We start from the raw sequence: 22,279 nt of genomic DNA, 5'->3' as shown, positions 1-22,279 counted from the left end.
GATGCGGGACTTGATCCCAGGACGCTGGGATCATGCTCCGAGCTGAAGGCAGAGGCTTAACGACTGAGCCACGCAGGTGTCCCTTAACTGCTTACTTTTTAGGGGTTGGGGAACTAGTGAGGGGGGATAACCAGTGCACAAAACAGCACTTTAAGAAGGTGAACCTCCCATCGGTGGAGCCCATCTAGTAGCGAGAAAGAGATCCAGAAGGAACAGGTTGGAGGTTGAAGGGTGGGGCTTCCATGCACGCAGGTGGGGGCTGCTGCAGCCACTTCTAGCTTCTACTCAAGTCAGTTACGGGATGACGGTATTGGAAGCTAGAAACTGGAAGCCTGGCACTTCATGAAAGCCGGGCAGGTCTGCGTTCCTGGACCTATTGCCATCGCTCCACCAGCCAGCCCTGGCTTCCTCTTCTCATCACCGTAACACCACCAGGAAGAATGTGGACATCTTGCATGATAGTTAGCTTTTGCTCCCTCGGTGCTGATTTCCCCTTTTCTCAATAGTTCAGGGTGGGGCTGGCGGGAGGGAGCTGAGGACAGAACCCTTCCTACCAAAGTCTGAGAAAAAAAATCTCTTGTGTCTCCGTGGCTGGGATTGGGTCACAGGTCCATCCGGGAATCACACGCTGAATCTGGGGACACACAGGACCTGACTTGGCTGAAGTACCGGGACTTGAGGGGAGGGGCTTGTTTGTTGAGGATGGTAAAGGGATTGTTCTGGAAGAACAGGTGGATGCTGGGTAGCAGAAGCAAATGGATGGTGAGTCAGAGAAGGTCAGCTCTGGAATTTCTGCCCATTGAAACTACAGATACAGCCCCAAAGCGTCACCACTGTCCGCCCGCTCCCCCACCCCCCACCTGCATTCACTATTTTTGTTCTGCCTGCCCCTGCTTCCAAAGGAGAAATGGTTCTGTGATGGAATTAGCCCAGTCTGAAGGAAATTGTTTTCTGGGCTCTAGAGTTGGATAGGTTTATAGATGTAAATTATCCTAAACTATTAGAACCGCTCCGGTGTCGTGGAGAATAGCTGACATCACCGGCTCAAATGCTGCTTTCAACTGCAAACAAAACCCGGAGGTTTCCGCCAGGGGTTTCAGATGGAACCCGGCAACCTAATACATTGCAACAGTTTATGGCATTAATTGAAACTAATTGAAATTCATCTGCTATTATCTCTGCACTTTCCATGAAAATGAAAAGTAAGATGAAAGTAAAGTAAATAAATAAATAAATAAATAAAATGGCCTTAATGGCCCGAAATGGATCAATTATTTTCATCTTTAGCTAAATACAGTTTACTGCCTTATTAAAAGCATGTTTGTTAGGAAAAGTATAACATTAAAATTCCAGTGCATGAATCACGGAGCAAAGCCTTTGTTATGTTATATCTAATATAGTCTTCCCTTTTTATTTGGCAGAGCAAAATGAGACAGGTCAGGCTTGGGTCATGGAAATCTTATGCTTTGACTTATAAAAAATAAAAAGAACATTCTCTGGTCTATTCGTGGACATGATATGTTTTTTAAGTGGATGTTTGTTTCATAATTTACTAATATTCTGTGATATCTATTTTAAATTCTTTCATTATCTAGTTGTTTGCTAAAGTTAATTATACAGATGATATGCCAGTTAGAGGTTTTTTGTTTGTTTTTGTTTTTTTAGGAATGTGTTACAAATAAAATGTAGTGGTATAAGCACTCTGAAACCAGACTCGGCAGGTCTGAGTTCTGCTGAACTTGCTGTGTGACCTGGAGCTAGATCCTTAACCTCTCTGTCCTCAGTTTCCTGAAGAACATAGTAACACATATCTCGTGGGCCTATTTTGAGGATGAATGAGGTCATACATAATCACTCTATGTCTCTTTTGAAGTGGAAAAAGGAAATATAATTCTTCATTAAAATACAATGGTATATGTAAATATACATAGACATAATTAAAAATACATAAATTGTAAAATGTAGCATATAGCTTTTGTTTTCTCTGGCCTTAAACATATAATAACTAGGGAGAAAATTCATATCAATATCTGTGTGCATAAATCCTGAGTTGATTTCTTCCACAGACTGTATGCATACAATGAGGTGTGATTTCATGGCCAGTCTACTAAATCAGGAAATCCCTTCCTTTTCTTCATTTCACGAGATGGTTTTCTTCCTGGAGAATCCTTCATCTTTAGAGTATTGAGCATGATAATGAAATACATACTTTCTAGGTGGTTAAAATTAAAGCACTCAGTTCAAAAGAATAAAATACTTTTTTAGCATCTACTAAAAAAAATTGTTAAAAAGGTTGTTCCATTACTCTTAGGGCAAATCATGTCTTAAAAAAAATTAAAACCATATTTTATTTTTTTAACTTAACAGGGAGATCACCTTAAGCATTTCATTTCTATAAAGCCATGTTACTTTTAAATATTGGTAAATTTTCGGGGCACCTGGGTGGCTCAGTTGGTTAAGTGTCCAACTCTTGATTTTGGCTCAGGTCATGACCTCAGGGTCGTGAGATTGAGCCCCACATCAAGCCCCACATTGGGGTCGGAGCTCAGCGGGGAGACTGCTTGAGATTCTCTCTCTTCCTCTGACCCCCAACCCATGCTCTCTCTTGCTCTCTCTCAAATAAATAAATCTTTTAAATAAATAAATATTAGTAAATTTTCTAGCTTCTGAAACTATTATTTATCTCCTCCAGGAACCAGGATGATGAAAGTGGCCTCATTTCCCCTCTGATTAAGATAATTTGAAGAACCTCCAAAATCTGGGTGCATTATAATAGTTGAAACGTTAAAAGGTCATTGCCTTACTTTGGTGATCACAATCAAATTTGACTACTAGTGTAGTCATTTATATCTTCAAAGAGCATGTATCAAGAAGCAAGAAGATCACCTTTCCATTTCTACCAACATTTTAAATGACAAGTCTTAGTGCTTTTTTGATAAGGTGGAGAATTGATGGCCTGCAGAGAGTGATTTGAGACCTCACTTTCCCTCTTTCTCCCCATGGTGGGCTGTCAACACCAAAACCCCTCTCTTCTCTTGGGAGCCCCCTTGTACATTTCACCAGGAAGGTGGCTGCAGGTTAGCCACGAGGGAATGAATGAGTACTCCTCTTGCCAACCTTCATTTCTGGAGCTTTCACAGGGTCCTCTTTGTGATGGTACCCTCCTCGTGCTCTGTTTCCCATTTCAGATCTGTAATCTTAGTAATGCATAATTTATTCCCTAAAAGGAGCAACAAAGATTGACTTTCCATGAAAATTGCTATGGCTATATTCTATTACCCTTTATTGAAAATTCACCCAGACTGTTCTAATCATCCGTTACCATTTGCCATTACAAAGCAGGACAGCCCACCATGGTACCTCTGTCACCTATCAGATCAAGTGCAAAAACAGGTCGTTTCTTATCCTTAGATTAACTAAGCTGCGGAGAAGGCAGTGACCAGATTTCTTAGCATAAAACTGATATGCAGGGGAAATCCCCAGCTTTCCCACTCTATTTGCATCATATATGCATAGAGAAGTCAGAAGAATGTATATACCAGTTATGTGAAGGAGCCCCCTGCAATGTGTTACCTCCTTATAACTATTTGCAAAGACTCCATGAGTTATAAAGTACCAAAGTCGTGGAAATGCATCGATTAAAGTAAATCTCTGGCTAACTGAAGTTATCTGACATTAAAAGCATGCCATACATGAATATATATCATGGGTCCCACATAACCTGGGGCTGCCTCACCCCCTCTGTTCAGTCTTCAGGGTGTTTGGCACCAACGGAACCCCATTCACCCCATCTCATATATTCTGGCTGGGAAAAAGCTGTCAGACCCAATGTCTCTCGTAGGCAAAGCCCTTTTCTCTACTACTATTTATGGCTCAGTTCACACATCCTTTCCCCTCACCCCGCAACCACTTTGTTTCACCTACTTTTAAACTCTTTCTTCTCACGTACCCAAAGATTGAAGGAAGTCTGTATCTCCAAGGCTATCTCTGTTCTTCTGTCTCTCTGCCCCTCTTTTTTTCTCTCTCCATTTCCTTTCTTCCCATTTTCCCTCTTTGATTCAGCTAAAAATTGACCCAACTGTCACAACATGTTATACAAAGGTAAACTTTCTCATGAAACATTTTCATTTCCTTGGGTTTAAGCGCCTACCAATATGGCAGAAGTATTATTTTATACTGTTGTGTTGTAGGCACACACAATTTTGGTTACATTTAGGATTATGTAAGATTTTGGGAGTCTTACTGGAAACCTAATAACCAGATCTAACATTGCGAAGGGGAACATGTTTCTGTCTTACAAATTTCAGGTATACAACTCATCCTGTGGTTGGATGAAGTAGTGCCAACTTTATAGTGAATACCAAGTAGAAATATGTAGTAGGAAAATCTGGCCACAGAGAGGTTGTTCTGCAAAAAATATTTTAAGAGGCACAAAAGTAAGGCCCAATTAACTTATGATCAACAGTATGATAAACCTCAAACATTCATCCATGTGTCTAGTCAGGAAACGTTTTGTCACACCCACAGTGGGGCAGGTACTATGCAAAGCTCCCGGCGTAACATGGCAGGCAGGGCCAACTTGAAGTCACCTCACAGATAATCTTAGGCATGTAGACCGTGGTGAGTGCAGGGAAGGAAAGGGAGAGACTACCATGGGCCTCCTGGGGCCTTACCTGGCTGGAGGCTGGACTGTCTGCTTAGATCAAGGCACAACCACAGGCTGTGGTCGGGTCTTGACACGGGGGCTTCAAAAGCACTATTTCTATCCCAGCCATGCTAGAAAATTACTTCCATAAATATAATCAATCATATTTTTACACCTAGGTTGGTATATGTCCTGAAATAAATCAATAATCAAAATCTTTGTCTACTAGGTTTATTCTGGGGGAGCCCCCAAAACATAAGACTTTGCTTATCCTATGAATTATGTCCATGCTTCTATTTTTGCTGTTAGCTTATCAAAAAATTATTTTCCGGGCATTTGAGTGAAGTCAATGTTATTGGTAACAGCTCTACATATTATTATTTGTTTTTTTGTGTGTGTTTGAGTATAGTCGACACACAATGTTACATTAGTTTCAGGTGTACAACATAGAGATTCACAACTCTATAGTTTATGCTATTGTTACTGATGGTGATGAAAGTGATAATGGATTGTGTAGGCTTTGGGCCTGGTATATAGGAGTCACAAGATAAACATGAATGGACTCTAAAAATTCTTTACCAAGAGAAAGTGCAAAATGATGTAGAAAGAACTCACAAATATCATGGAAAGAATAATCCCCCCTGAGAGTGCAAACATTTAAAGATTTTATTGTTTTAAGTATTCTGTATACCCAATGTGAGGCTCGAACCCACAACCTTGAGAACAAGAGTCTCATGCTCTACTGGATGGACCAGCCAGGCTCCCCCAGAGTGCAAACATTTAAAAGGCAAGAAATGGAAGTGGCAGAGCTGACTTCGTCACATCGGGTCTTGTTATATTTGTGAAAGGATGTGATTTGACCGGTGACATGTTCTTATTTATGTTGTACAAGATTATATTAAAATGAGATTCTACTATAGTCTGTGGGTAATGAGAGAAATATATGTAAATAATCTTATAAAAGATGTTTGGATGAAAACTTTTAGATGGCATCACATAAGCATCTATTTACTATGGCCAGTATGACTGTGAGAGTTTGGACTACTGTTCAGCAAATAGCCACACCCTCCCCCCTCCTACCGTGGGCAGAGTGTGCTTCTCACTCCTTTGACCATGTGTTGGGCCCTGTGACTTGCTTTGCTCAATGGAATGTAATTGGACCTACTATTGCAAGGAGGGGCTTGAAAAGTGAGCAGTTGCTCTTGCCCTCCTGTCCCCCTGCCTTTCTCCATAAATAGAATGGGCCTCAGGTATCTCTTGGTCCAAGGAGAATGAAACATGGTGCAGACCCGATCCCAACCACAATGTGGAGCCAGATGGGCCGCCATCAGCCAGCGCGCAGATGTGTGAGCTGACCTACAACAGTAGGCCGGCCGTTGTTCCACACTGAGTCTTGGGGTGGTTTGTGACGCAGCATTATTGCAACTATTAGGATAAGCAAAGACTCCAAGGGGGGGGTGGTGGATTTTGTTTCAAACTGAACTTCAAGATAGGCAAATCTATTCTGAAGTTAAAATATCTATCAATAAATTTAAATTTTTAAATTATTTAAAATATTAAACATCTAATTTTAATATGAGAGACTTTATAAAATATGTTACCTTTTGAAGTGAAAAGCAGCGTCCTCTTCAGCTGCCTACAAGCTGTGGGCAGCCCCTGCTAGACAGTACCCAGCAACATCGCATTGCCCTGGCTCCCATGAGCCTCTCATGAAAAAGCCCATCTCACACGATCTAGAAACTAACATGAAAGAGACTGGAAAAATATTCAACTCTGAACTGTGTGGGGGCCTAAACACTTAAATTTGTTTCCCCGAAAATGAATGTTGTTTTGACATGCATATTTTAAAAGGACAGAAGACCTCAAGCCTTTGACAGTTTCAGGTTCAAATTTTGGCTTTCCTGGCAGGCTGATTCTTTGTTGTGCCAGACAGCAAGGATGCATGTTTCACAGCAGGCGGAAGCCTCAGTAATTTTAGCAAAATGTTGGCTCTTTCAGCCATGGAAAATGCAGCCCACCAAGGAATGTTGCATTAGAGCACCTGAATAGAGAGGGAATCATAGCCACAAAATTAGAGCCTCCTAGTGAAGGCAGGAAGAAAGGACCCCACCCTCTGGCCTCAGTGCCTTCTTGCCATTCCATATTTGAGCAACAGGAAGTATGGGAGAACTTTCTAGATGCTGTTACCCTCAAAGAAGCAATCTGAAAGTTATTCTAGGTCCTTTTTTCACCTAAGCAAATAAGACAAGCAAGCCATTACACCTTCTTTCAGTTTTAGATGGAAATGATTTTTGCATCATTTATTCAACCAAATTGAAGAAATACACTTACCATTTATTTTGCCTTGTAAAATTTCTCTCAATACCATTTCATATACAAGAGGAAAAAAAAAGATTTTCGATGAATCTATCATTTTGTGATAAAATTTTACATATTGCCTGACAAGTGAGTCTACAGCAGTTCCTTTGTAAAAAGGTAAAAATGCCAATTCAGTGTCAAAAATAGCATATAAATAGCATGTAATACATTTCACTCATTTGATAGTTTGATCTTAAAACTGATGAAATTAGTAGAATAACTATGTAATTACTTTTGTAGTTTTTTTAAGAATGTAAATAAGTAGTTTAGACTATTGCCATCTAAACGTTCTTACACAGGGGAAATCTTTCAAGATTCTCTTGTGATTTCATTCTTACTGACTGAAAGAACACCCTGCTGTCCCTTTTGCCAGGTCTTGACTCCTTAAATCTAAAAATCAGAATTTGAATCTTCATTAAATTATCCATTGAAAAGCAGAATGTTCTAGTCTTTCATTCTCAAAAAAGGGAAAGACATTTCCTTGAAATCAACCCAATTCAACACTTAAATATTAAAATATCTGTACCATCATGTCCATGACTATGTGTGGGTTTTTTTTTTAATCAGTGTCCTTTTCATCATTTACGCAGAACTTGCAAATATTGCAAACTTTAGTAATTTTTTTCCTTAACAAATGTAGCGACTAGAGAACAAAGACAAGATAAAAGGTTTTATCCCAGATGGTTTCATTTAGCATAATTTCAACTTTCAAATTACAGGACCATAGATGAATGTCCTACTTCTGTGTCAAAAGTACTTGACTACTTTGTGGGATGTTTTGTGCCAATTCTTTACTAAATTATCTTGGTCACTGTTGCTAGGTAACACCGCTGGCTTCCCGCAGCTGAAAGGAGGAGAAGGTTATAGGGAACAATTCGGCATTATTAGCATTTGACTAAGAAGGTTGTTGGGTTTTGTTGTTGTTGTTGTTGTTTTAACCGTATATCTTAACATTTCCCCCCTTTTCTAGGGAATGTCATTGTCTATGGGAATACAATTGACACTTACACCACAGTGGAGACGCTCTTAAACATCGGTGTGAGGGGCTCCTGTATCCACCTGGTGCGGCCCCCGCCCACTTCCACCATCACCTGCATCAACAACTACTCGGTGGAGAGCGCGGTGGAGGAGGCGCTCAGAGCAGCGGGGGTTACCGTTTACCGCGACGCGCTCCTGGCTCAGTGGAACGAGGGCCGGGACCCAGACCCCATTCACAGCGCCTGCTTCACCACGCCCACCAAGCCTTTCAGACTTCCGTGCTCCGTGAGTAGGTCCCTGTGAACTTCACTTGCCACCTGCGGAGAGCCGTCACCTGCCCAGGACGCTGGGTCCCAGAGATGGCCCGTGGGGGATTTATAGCCACAGTTTTTGGGTTTTCTTTTCTAATGGTTCAGATGATCTCTTGCTGAGGGACAAGCCACCCCAAACTTAGTGGCAAAAAACAGCAATCACTTATTATGTTTACCTCTCCATTCTGGGGTTTGAGGGAGCCCAGCTGGGCAGTTCTCAGGTGAGGTCTCTTATGTGGCTGAAGTCAGACTGTGAGCTGGAGTCATGTTCATCCCCGTCTGGCTTTTGATGCTAGATTAGCTTCAGCTGAAATTTTGTCCAGAACACTTCATCTTGGCAGGGTGACTTGGTTCTAAGAGCCAGTGGGAAAGAGAGAGAGAGAGACTGTATCACCTGCCTATATCCAAGGGGAAGAGAATTAGACCCTGCCTCTTCATGGAAGGAGTGTCAAAGGTTTGAGGAGCGCTAACGTTGACCGAGAAATCACTGTGTCTCAGGCACCATGCTGCATGCTTACAGTATAGTCCGTCACGTGGTCACAACAGCTCTGTAAAGGAAAGCATCCCCATTTTACAGATGAGAACACTCTGACCCCAAGTCAGTGGTATGCTGGGCTCCCAACCCAGTTCAGAAGCACCCCAAAGTCTATGCTGCTGTTAACTTTCTAAGACTCTGGAAACAGCAATAGGGGTTTCTCCCCCGTGGAATGGAGACTTAGAAGACCTTTCTCTCATCTATCTATCTATCTATCTATCTATCTATCTATCTATTATCTATCTATCTATCTATCTATCTATCTATCTATCTTATTATCTATTATCTATCTATCTATCTATCCCTATCTATCTATCTATGTTTCAAGAGAAGAACTTTTCTCTCAGGTTGTGTAATAGCTTGACTTGTAATAGCTTGACCTCCTCAGATTTGCCAGTCAGATTAGCAGAAGCCAGCAGTTGGGGAGAGAGGGACGGGGCCAATCAATCTAACAGAGAAGCCTCCCTTACAAAAGGGAGGCTGAGTTCAGTGTGAGTGTGGGGCTGGGTGGGTCAAGGGTATATATTATTGGTTGTGGTAAAGAATGCTAGCCACATTTAGTGGGCAAACTGGTTGGAGGAAGCCAGTGGGGGCTCATAGCAATCCCTTACCTAAGTCACATCTTCTGACTCAAATGCCCCCACAGGTAAATGAGGGTGACCCTCATCCCCCACCCGCCCCACAGTCTATCTAGACAGGAGCTCAAAGCAGACCACCAGTGCAAAAGAGATTTCTCTGGAATCCCTCATTTTATCCTGATAATCTATGGAAATTTTGCATTCTGCTCCTTCATACATGTGTTTATTCATTCATTCCACAAATATTCATTGAACGTCTGCTAGGTCTTAGGCTCTGTCCTAAGTGTGAGAGTCATAACAGTGAAAAAGACAGAAAAAGTTCATTTTATTTTAATGTAAAAATGACATGGTATATACATGTATGTCACAATACCTATTTAAATTAAGAAGAATCCAAATGTTTTCACCCAAATTTTCTCCCCAAAATGACAATAATGGAAGATGTGCCAAGTTTATCCTGGGGAAACTCTGGAGCTAAACACATACCCTCCTTAGGAAGTAGAGGTATAAGAAAACCTCCCCTAGTAACCAATTGAATACAGGTTCTCTAGCAGCCCCCTTGGGCCTTTATTTCCCTATGTAGATCAAAATTGAAATCATGGCAAAGACATTTTGCAAATGCTCTCCACTGCCTTGGATCTAACACACCTTCCTGCTGAAACTTCATCCTAAAGCAAACTGAGTCAGGGAAAGTCTCCTGCTTCCCCCACTGTGCTCTGCACCACGAGGAACGGCCTCTGCAGGTGACTTTTCCCAGCCCTAGTTGCTCACTGACCTTCATAGGTGTGGCTAACAGCAGGTCCCGGCAGGAGGTTTCTCCCCTCTACTGTCAGCTTTGAGTAGTGTCTCTGTCAGGGCATTAGGAGACTTTTGGTGGGGATGAATACATTCATTATCTTGACTGTGGTCAGTGTTGTGGGTTGCATTATGTCTCCCCCACCCCAAAAGATAGGGCCCTAATCCCCAGCACCTGTGAACGTGACCTCATTGGAATTAGGATTTTTAGAGATGTTATAGATTTGATTCAGAGGAGACCCTTGGGGAAAGAGGCCATATGATGAAGTGATGGCAGCTGTTAAGTCATGGAGCAGCAAGCATGGCTGGCGACCACCAGAATCTAGGAAGAGACAAGCAGCAAGGAGTCTTCCCTAGAGCTCTAGGAGGGAGCATGGTCATGACAACACCGTGACTTCAGACATCTCATCTCCAGAACTGTGAGAGAGTAAATTTCTGTTGTTTTAAGCCACCCGCTAAGTGGTACTTTGTTACAGCAGGACTGACAAACTAAAACAGGTGGTGTCACAAGCATATGTACCTGTTAAAGCTAAAATTTTTAGACCTGGAATCATACATTATGTACTAGTTTATATCTGGCTCCTGTCACTCAGCATAATGGTATTGAGATTCATCCATATTATTTCATGTATCAATAGTTCTTTCCTTTTCATTGCCGAGTAGTATTCCATTGTATGGCTCTATCACATTTGGTTTATTCATTCAGTTGCTATGCACATTCTTGTACACATCTTCGTGTAGACATATTTTCACTTCTCTTAGCTACACATCCGAAGAATGGCTAGGTCATATAGTCAGTGAATGTTTACCTTTTAAAGAAGCTGCGGTACTGTTTTCTAAAGTATCTGTATCATTTCATATTTCTACCAGCAATGTATGAGAGTTTCAGTTGCTCTCTATTCTTGCTGGCACTTGCTATTGTCAGTCTTTCTAATTTTAGCCATTCTAGTGGGTATGATATGATGTATCATTGTGTTTTTAATTTGTGATTTCCTGATGATTAATGATGTTGGGCATCTTCTCATGTGCTTATTGACCATTGGTATATCTCCCTTTGTGCAGTATCTGAGCTATTATAAGTGGGTTTGTAAAATTTTGTTTTCCAACCGATTGCTGCTAGTAATTGAAATGCAGTTGATCTTATATATAAACATTGTATCCTGAGACATTGCTAAATTCACTTATTAGTTCTAGAATTGCTTTCTAGGTCCATAAATAGTCTGCAAGTGGGAACTGTTTTACTTTTTTCTCATATTAGGCCTTTTATTTCACTTATTTGCTTATTCTACTGGCTAGAACCTCCAGTGAAATGTTGACTGAAAGTGGGGAAAATGGACATTCTTGCCTTTTTCCATATCTCAAAAGATAACTTTCAGGCATTCACCCCTTTATATTGAGGTTAGCCATGTGGTTTTCTTTGGTGCCTTTTATCTGACTGAGGAAGTAACCTTTCATTCTTAGTTTGCTCAGAAGATTTATCATGAAAATGATAATGACAAAATTCCTTGTCAAATATTTTTTTCATGTCTATGAAAAAAAGATCATATTCTTATCTCTTTAGTGCTGTTGATAGGGTGAATTACATGGATTGAGTTTCAAAATGTTCAGCTAACCTTACATTTCTGGAATAAATCCTAGTCATTCATGATGTATTATCCTTCTATATATTGTTAAATTTGATTTGCTAATGTTTAAAGAACTTTTGAAACAGTTTTACAACTATATTCATGAGGGTTCTTATCTGTTTTTTTTCCCTGGTTTTGTATAATTTTCCTTGGATAACTTTCTGGTTTTGTGTAATGTCTTTAAAAGTTTTTGGTATTTGGGCTATGCTGGCCTCATAAAATAATTTAGGCAACGTTTCCTCCTCCTCTGTTTTCTGAAAAAATTTGTATAAGACTCAAATGTTTGATAGAATTAACCAGTGGAACCATCTGGGCCTGGAGTTTATGTTGTGGGAAGGTTTTTGATGAATTCAATTTCTTCATTAGCTCTAAGGCTACTCAGATTTTCTGCTTCTTCATATGTCAATTTTGGTATGTTGTATTTTTCAAGAAATTTGTCCATTTCTTTTAAATTGGTTAAATGTCGGCACTAAGTTGTTCATATCTCTTATATTATCTATGTAAAGTCTAAAATCTGTAGCACAGCCTGTATTTCATTGCTGGTGTTAGAGATTCGTGTTCAATCTCTCTCTCTTTGTCCAGCTGATGAGAGAGAGAGCAGAGAGACACAGAACTATCTAAAGTTTTCTGTCTAGCTAGATGTTTGCTGACTTTATTGACCTTTTTCAAAGAACCAGCTTTTGAGTTTACTAATTTTCTCTTGTCTGTCAGTTTTCTCTTTTCATTGATTTCTGCTCTTAACAATTATTTTCTTCTGCTTGCTTTGGATTTACTTTGCCCTTTTTCTAGTTCCTTAAGGTAGAACCTTAAGCCATTATTTATATACACATTTAAAGCTAATCTCTTCTGTGTTAGCTGTATCCCACAAGTTTTAATATGTTGAGTATTCATTATCATTTGGCTCAAAAAATATTTTCTAATCTCCTTTATGATTTCTTCTGTGACCCTTGGATAATGTGTGTTACTCTTAGAATGTCATATTTTTATTGATTTCTAATTTAATACCATTGTGGTCAGAGACATATTCTGTATGATTTTAATCATTTATGATTTATTGAGACTTGTTTTATGTCCAAGCATATGGACTATCTTTGTGAACATATAAAGAATATATAGTTTGCCATTGTTGAGTGTAGTGTAAATAACATTTTTTAAAATTGAAAGGTAGTTGATACACAATGATGCTGCATTAGTTTCTGGTGTACAAGAGTGATTCCACATATAAGTAATGATTAGTTCAGTGTGGTTGACAGTGGTATTTGGATCTTCTTTGTCTTTACTGGTATTTTTTGATCTAGTTCTATTGATTGCCAAGAGGGATATTAATATCTCTTACTATTATTTTGGGATTTTCTATTTCTCCCTTCAATTCTGTTAATTTTTGCTTTCTCTCTTTTGAGGCTGTTATTAAGAACATGAACATTTGTAATTGTCATTTCTGCCTCATTAATTGTGCTTTTTATCATTATGAAATGTGCCCCTTTATCTCTGGTAATATCCCTTATTTTAAAGTTTCCTTTATCTGTTATCCTTCTTATGTTTACTGTTTGCATGTTTTTTTTTTTTCCATCGGTTTACTTTCCGTGTCCTTATATCTAAAGTGTCTCTTATAGGTATCATAAAGTAGATTTTGTTAGTATTTTTATTGCTGCATAGCAAGTTTGACAGATTTAGCAAACTAAAACAGCATCCATTTGTTAGCTCATAGCTCTGCAGGTTGGAAGTCATGGTGTGACTGGCTTCTCTGCTCAGGGACTCTCAAGGCTCCAGGCTGTGCTCTATCTGGAGCTTGGATCTTTGATTGAATTTAGTTTATTGCGGCTGAGGACGGGAAGTCCCTGTTTCCTTGCTGCTCAGACAAGGTCCACTCTCCATTCTGAGAGGACATCCACATTCCTTGCCACATGGCTCCTTCCATCTTCAAGCCAGCAACAGAGAGTCTCTCTCATGTCAAATCTCCCTCACACTTCACATCTTCTTTGGGACAAGCCTAGTGTCTTTTAAAGGGCTTACCTGATTAGGTCAGACCCACAGAGCATATCTTAAAGTCAGCCATGCCATAGAACACCCCCTAATGATGGGGGTGATCCTTTCATCACAGTCCTAGTTCATGTTCACACCTAAAGGGAGGGGTGGGAATCTTGGGGACCAGCTTAGAAATCTGCCTACCCCATGCTTTTCTATTCTTTCTGCATTTTAATTGAAGTGTTTTACCACAAGTATTTAATGTAATTATTTATGTAGTTAGATTTAGGTCTACCATTTTGTTATTGGTTTACTGTTTGTCTCCTCTGCTTTTTGTTAGTCTATTCCCTTTTGCCTGCTTTTTAAAAATTAGAGTATTTTTTAGTATTCTATTTCAATTGGCTTCTGGTGTATATCTTATTTTATTTTTTAGTGGTCACTCTATGGATTATAATACACATCATTAATCTTTTACATTCTAGTTAGAGTTAATATTGTACCATTTCTCATAAAATATAAAAACCTTGCAACCATATAGTCCCTTCTCCCCACTTTCTGGACACCCTTTTCTGTTACATTTGACATGTATCTACACACATTGAAAAACCAACAAAAGTATAACTTTTGTTTTAAACAGTCATACATATTTCAAAGAACTTAAGAAGAAAAATAGACTTTTATGCTTACCCAGATATTTTCCAATTTTATTGTTTTGTCTTCATTTCTGAAGATCCAGATTTCAGTCCAATATAATTTCCTTTCACCCTGAACAACTTCCTATAGCACATACAATTACAGGTCTGCTGGCAATGGCTTCTCCAGTTTTCCTCTTTCTGAAAATATCTTTATTTAACCTTTGTTCTTGAAAGATATTTCCACTGGATATAGAATCATGACCTGAGAGGTTGCTTTTTTTTTTTCCCTTTCAACACTTCTAAGATGTTTTTTCCATTGCCTTCTGACATGGAAAAGTTTTAATTTAAGAAATCTGTCATCATTCAAACCATTGTTCCCCTGTATTTAATGTGTCATTTCCCCCTGGATGCTTTTAGAATTTTCTCTTTATCTTCAGTTTCCAGCAGCTTGATGTTGTGGGGGTTCCATGTTTATTTTGTCTCAAAGCATGGTTTTTCTTGAATTTATTATCTTGTTTAGAGTTCATTCACTGAGCTTCTTGAATCCATACACTTACAACTTTTGTTAAATTTTAGCAAGGTCTTAGATGATATGATACTTTATGTGGAAAACCCAAAAGACTCCACCCCAAAACTGCTAGAACTCATACAGGAATTCAGTAAAGTGCCAGGATATAAAATCAATGCACAGAAGTCAGTGGCATTCCTATACACCAACAACAAGACAGAAGAAAGAGAAATTAAGGAGTCGGTCCCATTTACGATTGCACCCAAAACCATAAGATACCTAGGAATAAATCTAACCAAAGAGGCAAAGGATCTGTACTCAGAAAACTATAAAATACTCATGAAAGAAATTGAGGAAGACACAAAGAAATGGAAAAACGTTCCATGCTCATGGATTGGAAGAACAAATATTGTGAAGATGCCAATGCTACCTAGAGCAATCTACACATTCAATGCAATCCCCATCAAAATACCATCCACGTTTTTCAAAGAAATGCAACAAATAATCCTAAAATTTGTATGGAACCAGAAAAGACCCCGAATAGCCAGAGGAATGTTGAAAAAGAAAAGCAAAGCTGGCGGCATCACAATTCTGGACTTCCAGCTCTATTACAAAGCTGTCATCATCAAGACAGTATGGTACTGGCACAAAAACAGACACATAGATCAATGGAACAGAATAGAGAGCCCAGAAATGGACCCTCAGCTCTATGGTCAACTCACCTTGACAAAGCAGGAAAGAATGTCCAGTGGAAAAAAGACAGTCTCTTCAACAAATGGTGTTGGGGAAATTGGACAGCCACATGCAGAAGAATGAAACTGGACCATTTCCTTACACCACACACAAAAATAGACTCCAAATGGTTGAAAGACCTCAATGTGAGACAGGAGTCCATCCAAATCCTAAAGGAGAACACAGGCAGCAACCTCTTCGACCTCAGCCACAGCAACTTCTTCCTAGAAACATCGCCAAAGGCAAGGGAAGCAAGGGCAAAAATGAACTATGGGACTTCATCAAGATAAAAAGCTTTTGCAAAGCAAAGGAAACAGTCAACAAAACCAAAAGACAACTGACAGAATGGGAGAAGATATTTGCAGATGACATATCAGGTAAAGGGCTAGTATCCAAAATCTATAAAGAACTTATCAAACTCAACACCCAAAGAACAAAGAATCCAATCAAGAAATAGGCAGAAGACATGAACAGACATTTTTCCAAAGAAGACCTCCAAATGGCCAACAGACACATGAAAAAGTGCTCAACATCACTCGGCATCAGGGAAATCCAAATCAAAACCTCAATGAGATACCACCTCACACCAGTCAGAATGGCTAAAATTAACAAGTCAGGAAAGGACAGATGTTGGCGGGGATGCGGAGAAAGGGGAACCCTCCTACACTGTTGGTGGGAATGCAAGCTGGTGCAGCCACTCTGGAAAACAGTGTGGAGGTTCCTCAAAAAGTTGAAAATAGAGCTACCCTATGATCCAGCAATTGCACTACTGGGTATTTACCCCAAAGATACAAATGTAGGGATCCGAAGGGGTACGTGCACCCCGATGTTTATAGCAGCAATGTCCACAATAACCAAACTGTGGAAAGAGCCAAGATGTCCATCGACAGATGAATGGATAAAGAAGAGGTGGTATATATATACAATGGAATATTATGCAGCCATCAAAAGGAATGAGATCTTGCCATTTGCTACGACGTGGATGGAACTGGAGAGTATTATGCTGAGCGAAATAAGTCAATCAGAGAAAGACATGTATCATATGACCTCACTGATATGAGGAATTCTTAATCTCAGGAAACAAACTGAGGGTTGCTGGAGTGGGGGGTGGGGTGGGAGGGATGAGGTGACTGGGTGATAGACACTGGGGAGGGTATGTGCTCTGGTAAGCGCTGTGAATTGGGCAAGACTGTTGAATCTCAGATCTGTACCTCTGAAGCAAATAATGCAATATATGTTAAAAAAAAAAAAAAGAAGAAGAAGAAGATAGCAGGAGGGGAAGAATGAAGGGGGGGAAATAGGAGGGGAGACGAGCCATGAGAGACGATTGACTCTGAAAAACAAACTGAGGTTAAGCTGTGAAAAACAAACTGAGGGTTCTAGAGGGGAGGGGGGTGGGAGGATGGGTTAGCCTGGTGATGGGTATTAAGGAGGGCACGTTCTGCATGGAGCACTGGGTGTTATGCACAAACAATGAATCATGGAACACTACATCAAAAACTAATGATGTAATGTATGGTGATTAACATAACAATAAAAAAATTAAAAAAAAATTTTAGCAAGGTCTTGGCCATTATTTCTTGCTTCATTCTTCTCTCCTCTCCTCTTTGGACTCCAATCACATATCTGTTAGGCTTTTTCTTGTTGCATGTGTCTTTAAGGCCCTATTCATTTGTTTCAATCTCTTTGTTTCTTCTCTCTCTATTCTTCACATTGAGTAATTTCTATTGATGTAACTTCAAGTTCACTGACTCTTTCCTCTACCATCTTTATTCTTGTACTAGTACACAAAGTGACTATAGTCTATCCTCTTTCCACCAAAATAAGGAAGATTACCCTCATGCTGGTCATTGTTCCAAGTGTCTACTGCCCTACACCGTCTATCTCCTTTTCAATGCTCATTGGAATCTTTGGGTAATAGTTTTTGTACTTTGACCAGAGTTTATAGTTATATCAGCTAGAGGATTAGTCTGAGGGGCTTACACCATTATACCAGAAACAGAACTCTTGAATGGTATTTTGGACTCCCATCAATACCTTGCTTCCTTCTGCCCAGTGGTAGTGCCTCCTGGGTACCTGCCAGATGCTCCAGCCTCCAGCCGGCTGTCTCCCTTTTCTACATATTATTCATTACAGTCTGAAATCCTCTGCTTGTGAGGGTGATGACTTTGTTGGTGTCCATCTCTTCAATTAGATTATAAACTCCTTGTTTATCCTCTTCACCAAGATGTTCTTGGGGCCTAACATGGGAAGTGTTTGTGTAAATGCATAATGAATGAGGTTTATCAGATCACTGACTCCTGATCTGCTAACCAGGGAGTTTTGCTCTCCCTAATCAGAATTATAAATAAAAGTACTCTTAAATATTCATTCAGAACAACATTAGTGTGGCCAGATATTTCTACTTCATATTTTTATCCAGTATTGTAATGTTAAGTTGGCATTAAAGGAGTGCATGAGTTGCACTTGAGAGGTTTGTAACTTAGAACACATGTTCCCTTGAACTGTGTTAGATTTACTTATTCAGTTTTCAGTCTGGTTCACAAACTCCTATGAAATCCCCAGTGTAACAAAATTGTGAATGCCTACACCAAAACAATATAATACTATTGCAGTACCAATAATCTTTAAAATCTGGGAAAATAAGAAATAATATATTTAATATGCAACTTAATTAAAAGTAAGTTTAATTAGGAAAGAACTGGGTCAGTAGAAGAATTTTCGTGGGGATGCTGAAGGGGGCTCCTGAGTATATTCAAGGGCTCAAGAGGTTGATGATACTCTTTTTTTTTTTTTAAGATTTTATTTATTTATTTGGCAGAGAGAGACACAGTGAGAGAGGGAACACAAGCAGGGGGAGTGGGAGTGGGAGAAGCAGGCTTCCCGCCGAGCAGGGAGCCCAATGCAGGGCTCGATCCCAGGACCCTGGGATCATGACCTGGGCCGAAGGCAGATGCTTAACGGCTGAGCCACCCAGGCACCCGATGATACTCTTTTTCGTGTATAATTTCAATTCAAATCAAATGGCTTTCCATATTTTATATGAGTGGGAGATCTATTTTTATAATCATGGGAACATAGTGGAAGAGAGAAAAAAGAGGAATAGAGAGACAGAAAGATCCAGAGTCAGAGAAAGACTCAGAAAAATGTATTTTCCTGTGGTCACTGAGTAAGAGTTATAAAGCAGAACAAATTCTAAAGAGACTTGAAGAAGCTGCCTGGGGTGGGAGTAACTGGGATAGGGTTAGGTGGCTGAATGAATCGAGATTGGGAAAAGAGCAAAGGCCCTAGGAGCTCCCCGAGAGAGAACAAAAGACATCACAGAGATGCTGGATCCGAGTCCAATGCTGTCCAATAGAACTGATGGAAGTGGTCCGTATCTGTGCTGTTCAGTATGGCAGCCACTAGCCAATTATAGCTTTTGGGCATTTAAAATAGGTACTACAATTGAGGATCTGGATTTTTAATTTTGTTTAATTAATTTAGATTTAAATGTATATAGTCACACATGACCAGTGGCTACTGTAGGATCATTCATCATTCATGCACCATTCATGGGCATAGGAAAAGGATATGGAAGAGAAGTATCTCTGGCCCAAGACAGCTAATGTCTGTACATAATAGGTAAGTGAGGTGCATAAAGCAGGCATGTGAAGGAAGCAGGGAGTATGATGTCTATCAGTAAGGATGAGGACCCATGAAATATGTTCATTTTTTAGCAGGCTTTTAATAAGGTGGCAAACTATATTTAGGTAAAGATAAAAATGACTAAACTATTTCAATGAAACTGGAAACTTAAAAACACCTAACTTGGACTGCCTTAATGACTTTCAACATCGTTACGGAAGAAGATATACAGATAAGCGCAAGTTAGCATTGAAATTTGGGTAGAGAATGGAGGGGGCATACAGGTCACTTCTAAGGAGTGTGCAGAGGTGTTTTGGGTACCTCTATAACACAGTGCCTGTCACAGGGTAGGCACCCCATAAATATTTACTGAATGACTATCTTCCATGCCAGGGCAGGAATGAACAAGGCAGGAGCCCAGACCTGGTAGATACTGAGGCTGATGGGGCTCTCATCCTCTCTGGGGCATCCTTCAGGGATGGGCTTTCTGGGTTTAAAAGGGCAGGAACGAGGCAATCTGAAGATTTAAGACTGAATGAGGTGACCCCAAGAAGGAATCTGGAGAAACTTAAGTGTCAGACACAGGAAAAGGAAAATAGAAGAAGGCTGAGATAGAGCTATTCAAAATATAGGCAAATGAGGGAAAAGTGGTGTCTCTATGGATGTAAATCTCCTTACAGGGGAGAAAAAAATTACTTTTCTGAGAGATATTCCATCACTTGGCATTCTTCTCTCCACTGGATGTCTAAATTGAGTGATTACAAAAAGGAGTGACTATATTAGGTATCTTAATTCGTTCTTCATACCAAAGGCAGACTCTCTCCCTCTGTCTGTCCGTCTGTCTCTCTCTCCATACACACACACAGCACACCATTATGACATTTTAGTAGAGTAAATGTTGTTGTTTTGGTTTGGTGTTTTGTATGCCCCCAATAATAAGGTGCTCTGCAGACTATTCACATTCTTGAGAAGTAAAATGAAGAGTGATAACTGAGTAATAACATGAGTGTTTGCTTTGTAGATGTTCTTCAGCTTCTGTGAGAAGAATGTGGATTATGAAACATTTAAAGCACTCAATGATGCATGTCTTGTCTATGACGGCCGACTTGTGATTGATACCAACTTCCACACCAACGACATAGCCATCAGAGCTGCTGGCTCCCTCACCAAATTCTCCAATAAATATTACTCAAATGAGTGGACTCATAGCAGCTTCAGTTCCAAAGAAATTGGCTTCCAGCTGGCAGCAGCTATGCTCAGTCTCTTTGACCCAACCCTTGAACCTGTGACTGAGCCGCCGGCTGATCTTGACCGACTCATCCCCATGTACAAGGGAGCCAAGATCCAAGGTGTGTAGTAGGCCACCTTCTTCCCTCTGATGAAGCCACATTGGATCTGGGTCAGTGCTCAGGGCAGCCCTCCATGTTTCTCTTAGGCTTGGTGAGGAGGCTCCTCTGTCTCTCAGTGGGTTTGCACAGTGACAGAGGAGGGCTCAGTCTCATTTTTAAACATTTATTATGGACCTGGCATTTCATTGTGGTCCTTTGTATTTTGAGCATGCAGTATGGATCACATCATAACTGTGGTCCCCATTTTACAGGTACATAAAGAGAGACTGGTAGCAATCAGTAACTTGCCCAAAGGTTACTCACAACTGGTTAGTGGGGCAGTGCCCTGACATCTTGCTAAACTTTTGTTCTCACTATAAGCTCAGAGATAAGGAGACCCTTCCAAGCATCCCAGGCCTTGGCCTCTTATCTAGATGAATAAACCAAACCATTCACAACTGTAAAAACAGTCCACTTTCATCCCCTAAGCCATATTGACACCTAAGGAGATCATCATATGAGTAATACAGGATTTCTTTGTGTTTGGTTGATGAGAAATATCTTTGAAAGTAGTGTCTTTGAATGTTGTGTACCTTCTACCACAAAATGCACATATTTACAAAATTGTAAGTTCATTTCCAAGAGGTTGATGGACCAACCTCTAAAGCCATCCATGGACCCCTAGGGTGTCAATGGACCCTAATCCAGTAAACAAAACATGAGATAAAGAGACATAAGCCCTGCATACCAGTCCTTGTCATTTTCTACCTAACTAAATGGCCTCTGATAGATCCTGCTCTGTGTCTCACTTTGGATTGAGAACTTAGGAAAGGTGGTAGCCATGGGAAAAGAAGAGAAGTGATGGGTGTCAAAGACCAGAATTAGATCAAGCTCATACTATGGGACAAGCTAGAAATGGTAAGAATTTCATAATGATAATTTTCTAAAGTATTGAACAAGAACTTTGTTGATTTTCCTTAATAACATCCACTTTAATATTTTGGTTACATAATAAAAGAGTGACAGGGAATGAGAATATCACTGCAACATTTAAGGCCTCTGTAGGTCTTGGTCTGGCTTTGGCAGGCATAGGTTAGAGTGCCAGGGGTTATGGGAAATCACGGGATACACAGGATTAGGTTGGCACATCTTCCTGGGGCATTGCTGGCTATATTATGGGGTATAATGGCACATTCACATTGATTTTGTTAAATAACATCAATCTCAGGTAGTTTCTTGCTAATACTAGTGCTTTAGGGGGATAGTTTGAGTAGCATACACCATGGTAGGCATCTCTGTTTATCCTATGTCCTATGTGCTATATACAGATATATAAACTCCATTACCACTTCATTAAAAACTAAATTAAAATCTGGAAAATCTGCCATTTCCTGTAGGAGGCATTCTTCCTGGGTCTTACCATTATCTGCATATTGCCAAACCTGCCATTCCAACTCCCTTAGAGGTACAAATGGCCCAGCCTAATTTTGTAAGTATTATTCCTGAATTTCATTTTACTTTCAAATATAACACTTTGTTTACAGGGGGATGAAATTCTCTATTCAGAGTCTTCAGTATAATGTACTGGTTCATCAGAAAAACCACTGTGGTAGCCAGCTCGCAAGATGGCCCCATGATTCTTGCCCTTTGGTATTCATG

The 22,279-nt window shown here is 40.0% G+C and overlaps 1 protein-coding gene across 1 annotated transcript in view; it reads left to right on the top strand.

Annotated features, from left to right (window-relative positions):
* CFAP61 (cilia and flagella associated protein 61) overlaps positions 1–22,279 on the top strand; it is a 291,248-nt gene that overhangs the window by 208,850 nt on the left and 60,119 nt on the right. Inside the window, exons 23-25 of the mRNA XM_078056863.1 lie at positions 7,974–8,266; positions 20,314–20,641; positions 22,018–22,109. Coding sequence (XP_077912989.1) covers positions 7,974–8,266; positions 20,314–20,641; positions 22,018–22,109 — 713 coding nt within the window. The remainder of the gene's footprint in view (positions 1–7,973; positions 8,267–20,313; positions 20,642–22,017; positions 22,110–22,279) is intronic.

Source organism: Halichoerus grypus, chromosome 10, assembly GCF_964656455.1.
Source record: "Halichoerus grypus chromosome 10, mHalGry1.hap1.1, whole genome shotgun sequence".
In the NCBI taxonomy this organism is placed as follows: Eukaryota; Metazoa; Chordata; class Mammalia; order Carnivora; family Phocidae; genus Halichoerus; species Halichoerus grypus.
The sequence above is the reverse complement of the archived record's forward strand: the minus strand, read 5'-3'. Positions and strand labels throughout refer to the sequence as shown.